The 3,938-nt window shown below is 37.2% G+C and overlaps 1 protein-coding gene across 1 annotated transcript; it reads right to left on the reverse strand.

Annotated features, from left to right (window-relative positions):
- Nucleotides 1-1,109: 1,109 nt before the first annotated feature.
- On the reverse strand, nt 1,110-2,603 carry LOC112464129. The gene has a single exon (XM_025030946.1). It carries the CDS (start codon nt 2,601-2,603, stop codon nt 1,110-1,112), a length of 1,494 nt encoding a protein of 497 aa, XP_024886714.1.
- Between the last annotated feature and the right edge of the window lie 1,335 nt (nt 2,604-3,938).

Raw genomic sequence — 3,938 nt, forward strand, 5'->3', positions numbered from 1 at the left:
GTAGATATGTTAGTTTTTTTTATACCAAAATAGAAGTCTACTTTCATAGATATAATTTTCTACATTTTCTAAATTTATGATAAGTTAAGAAAAAAATATTAATAAATATTATTTTTCCGTAATATATATGTCGCTTATTATAATAAATATATTTATTCACACACACTTATACATTGACAATAGATGTTGCGTGTAACCTATGTATTTAGACATTAAAGTGTCTTTGTTTCGCCAGTAAATAAATAACAATAACAATTGCTGTGTATTTAGCTTTATTGTGTTTTAACTTAACCCGTGTACATACACATATTTCAATACACGTGTATACGTATCACATACACGGGTACACGTGTACACGTATCACATACACGTGTACACGTGTACGCGTGTACGCGTGTACACGGATACACGTGAATAAAAGTTTCTTAAATTGATGTACACGGTTTAAAACACGGAAAATTTAAATACACGGATTACACGTGTAGTCTGATACACGTGTATTCGAGAGCTCTATTGGCAACGTCGCACGCGTCAGCTGACGCACAAGTCGCGTGTCCTACCATTCTCCCACCGTTGAATGGAAGTTATAAGGATAACATATCTTTTTCGACAGTACTTTCTATAGCGGCACTATCGCAGAATTGTAGAAATTGTGACGTATATTTTTTCTATTTTTATATATTTTATTCTTTACCGGCGTAATCATATTTATAGTCATATCTATTTTCTTATCACAGGTATCAAAATTTCAAATCAAGTTGATATATATCTTATTTATTCTATAAATGTATCCGTACAGCTATAAAAAGTATCGATGACAAAATTATGGAGACATTCACGTGTTACTCTCCGTGCTCTGCGTGCTTTCTATGGTCTTTTTGACCTCGAAGAAAACGTTTTAGAGTATCTTCTTATTTTTTGTTATCCTTGGACGTCCTCCAATATCTTCGCCCAGTAGAAGCTCTATACTCTTATTGCCTTTTTTATAGCCACGTTGCAAAAGATCAAGAGTAATCCCTGCTTCTGCCATCTTACCAATCATGCCGACTGAGACGGATCCCTTCATGCAATTCATTGCGACCTTGTTTGTATTTTTCAAAACAGACCTTTCAATTATCTGCACCATAGCAGTCACAGCGATCCATAAGTTCTTGACGTGTGACTTCCGCTTTGTCGACGATTCGCTGGAGAATTCTGACATCGTTCAACGCATTGTGAGCGTCGGCTGCAACATTCTCGCCAAACAAATCACTTGCAAGATCGACTTGCGTAAATTTGAGCTTAGCTGCAGTTCGAGAAGGCAATTTTGCTTTTAGGACAAGAAGAGTATCGGTAAATCCGTAAACGACTGATGTGAACTCCTCCCATAGATTATAAGCGCGTATATCTCTGATTAGAAATCGTGCGTCAAACGTGAATTCATTGTGAGCAACCAACGTGATGTCTTTGCCTATATTACTTAGAAATTGCAGAAAGTTCTGCAGGGCAGTATGGAATGGAGTTGTTTCAACCTTCTCTCCGTGGAGAAACATTTCACCTGCGCAGACTGACAAGCCAGTTACTTCTGCAGCGTTTTTTGAAATAGATCGCAGAGGCACCATGTACGCGCTGAACTCCTGATCTTCGTATCTGGCTGCAATTTGGCAAATTTCCGAATATTTTACGGAAAGATCAGTTGTTTCGAGGTCAAAATAAACTAGAGGACTGTCTTGAGGTGCAGTTGGGCTTACTACAGGACTATCAATGAGTTCCGTTATTCCGTCGAGTCCACATTTAGTCGAATATGTAATTCCTTCTTTTTTCTCAGCCCTATTCTTTTTATTGGACCGCTGCTTCTGCATGAAAAGACGTCTTCTCTTGGTTTCGGGCTTGCTGGCTCGTTCTCGTCGCTTGGCTCGCTGGTTATAGTCTTTCTTTTTCCGAAATTCTTCGGTTACTTTTCCGGGAGACAGTCCAAGCTTCTTATTTAAATCGACGATATATTTGGTGCCGATGTTCTTTTCACAAACGGTGGCAGCAACTCGAAAATCGAACGATTCGGAACCCGCGTAGTGATGGGCTTTATAACTTTTCGCCGACACGCTTGAATTGAATGCCTCGTTTGGTTGACTAGAGCCACATGGGGCGAGCTTGTCTGCGTTTTTCCAAAACACGTCAAAGATAGCTGCAAGTGTTTGTCTCACCGTCTGTCCGGTAAGTCCTTTACCTCCTGGTAGCCCGTTGTGCGTGTAATTCTCCTGGTCTTCGGCATATCTGCACCATTCGCCACACTTTGCGTGTTTATCAAACGCATGAGGGATAATATTTTTTATCGCATTTTCTGTCGCTTCTACGTTACCTTTGTTCTTCTTTAGAGCACAGCCGAAGCAGTATTTCAGATACTCTATGACGTCCCTTGGTACTTTTTGTGCCCACAATGCTTTGCTCAGTTTCTTCGTAGCGTGATTTAGATCAGACCACTTGGCTACCGGATGACTGCATTCACGATAAACAGCAGCGATTTTGGAGCTATCGTCATCACCAATGAGTGTGCCTAATTTTACGTTGTGCTTTTTAAAGTCTTTATTTTTCGCAATAATTTCTACGGCGATATCTGGCTCCATCGCCTTCGCACTCCCGGTCCAGTTGAGCCGGCAATCGTGATCGTCTAGCCTATGCCCCGCTTGGCATAGTCGACAGTGACTCCAATTACCATCCCTGATTTGGCGCCGATCAGAGATCCAACAGCTGTAATGAAACGAGGAATAGGAACTAAGAGAAATAAGAACTAACGTTGGATTCAGTTGGATCGGAAATAGGACACGTGTTGAATTGAGATCGTAACAAATAGACGCTTTATTAATGAGCATATTTATTTTTATGACAACGATACAAAGATTACAATGATAAAAATACTTTATACAATAAAAAAAATGAAAAAAATTAGTCTAATATAAGCATAAACAGCCTGTATATAATTAAATAAGTGTATAGAAGTATCTATATAAGTATTTTCTTTCGTATTTTTTATATTATGGTTATAATATTCGGGCACAATATAGCACAAACCTAGCACAATTCAGCACAACCGTGAAAATATGTTAATTCTAAAAGTGGGGGGCTAACTTCTAATAGGTAAAATAATATGGAAAATTTGAACACTGATGCAATACGGAAAAGTTTAGAAGAATACTTTTCTTCGATTAAACGAGATGCCGTCGAATTTCTTACTGCTATTTGTACAAAATATGATTATATAAGAAATCTGGTAGAACATCAAGTTACTTGTACTAGTCGGTGCAAATCATGTGGTAATACAAAAGTTATTATTACTGATAACAATATAGTTGTCCCAATTTCCATTAACAATTTAGAGAAGAAAAACAAACCGAATATAATAGCTCAGAAGATTAAAATTTATAAAAAATGTGATCTTAATGATTTATTAAAGACTACATTTTCACATTGGTGTCAATCATATGACAAATCATGCGAACATTGTGCAGGAAATGATGTGTGTGTATGTGTGTGTGTGACGGTGAATAATGCGGCTTATGATTAAGTATAGGATAAGTTTAGATTTTAAAGCGATTAGAATTAAGTATAGAATAAGTATAGAATATAAGTAATATTTCGGTATAGTTAAACGGCCTGACTGGCAAGTTTTATTAAGCATATCACAACGACGTTTCGACCACTATTTTGGGTCCTTTTCAAGTTATTTTAACAATGCTGGAATAAAAGAATATATAAAAAATTAAAAAATTAAAAATTAAACAACATTACGCGTTGAACAGATTCACGAGAATATCGGTAAATAGGACTTACATGGATCATTGTGCGTCAATCATATAAAATTCGTGGCGGGTCGGAAAAATACGACGGTCTCATGTGAAGGTCGAACAACTAATGATACATTATCACAAAATACAGTAAACATAGAAGGAGAACTTAAAGTG

This window comes from Temnothorax curvispinosus, unplaced genomic scaffold, assembly GCF_003070985.1.
Source record: "Temnothorax curvispinosus isolate PA1 unplaced genomic scaffold, ASM307098v1 QBEX01013970.1, whole genome shotgun sequence".
Lineage (NCBI taxonomy): Eukaryota > Metazoa > Arthropoda > Insecta > Hymenoptera > Formicidae > Temnothorax > Temnothorax curvispinosus.

Excerpts from the sequence above, each read along its gene's own strand:
- LOC112464129 (XM_025030946.1), bottom strand. The coding sequence starts at position 2,603 with ATGGAGCCAGATATCGCCGTAGAAATTATTGCGAAAAATAAAGACTTT.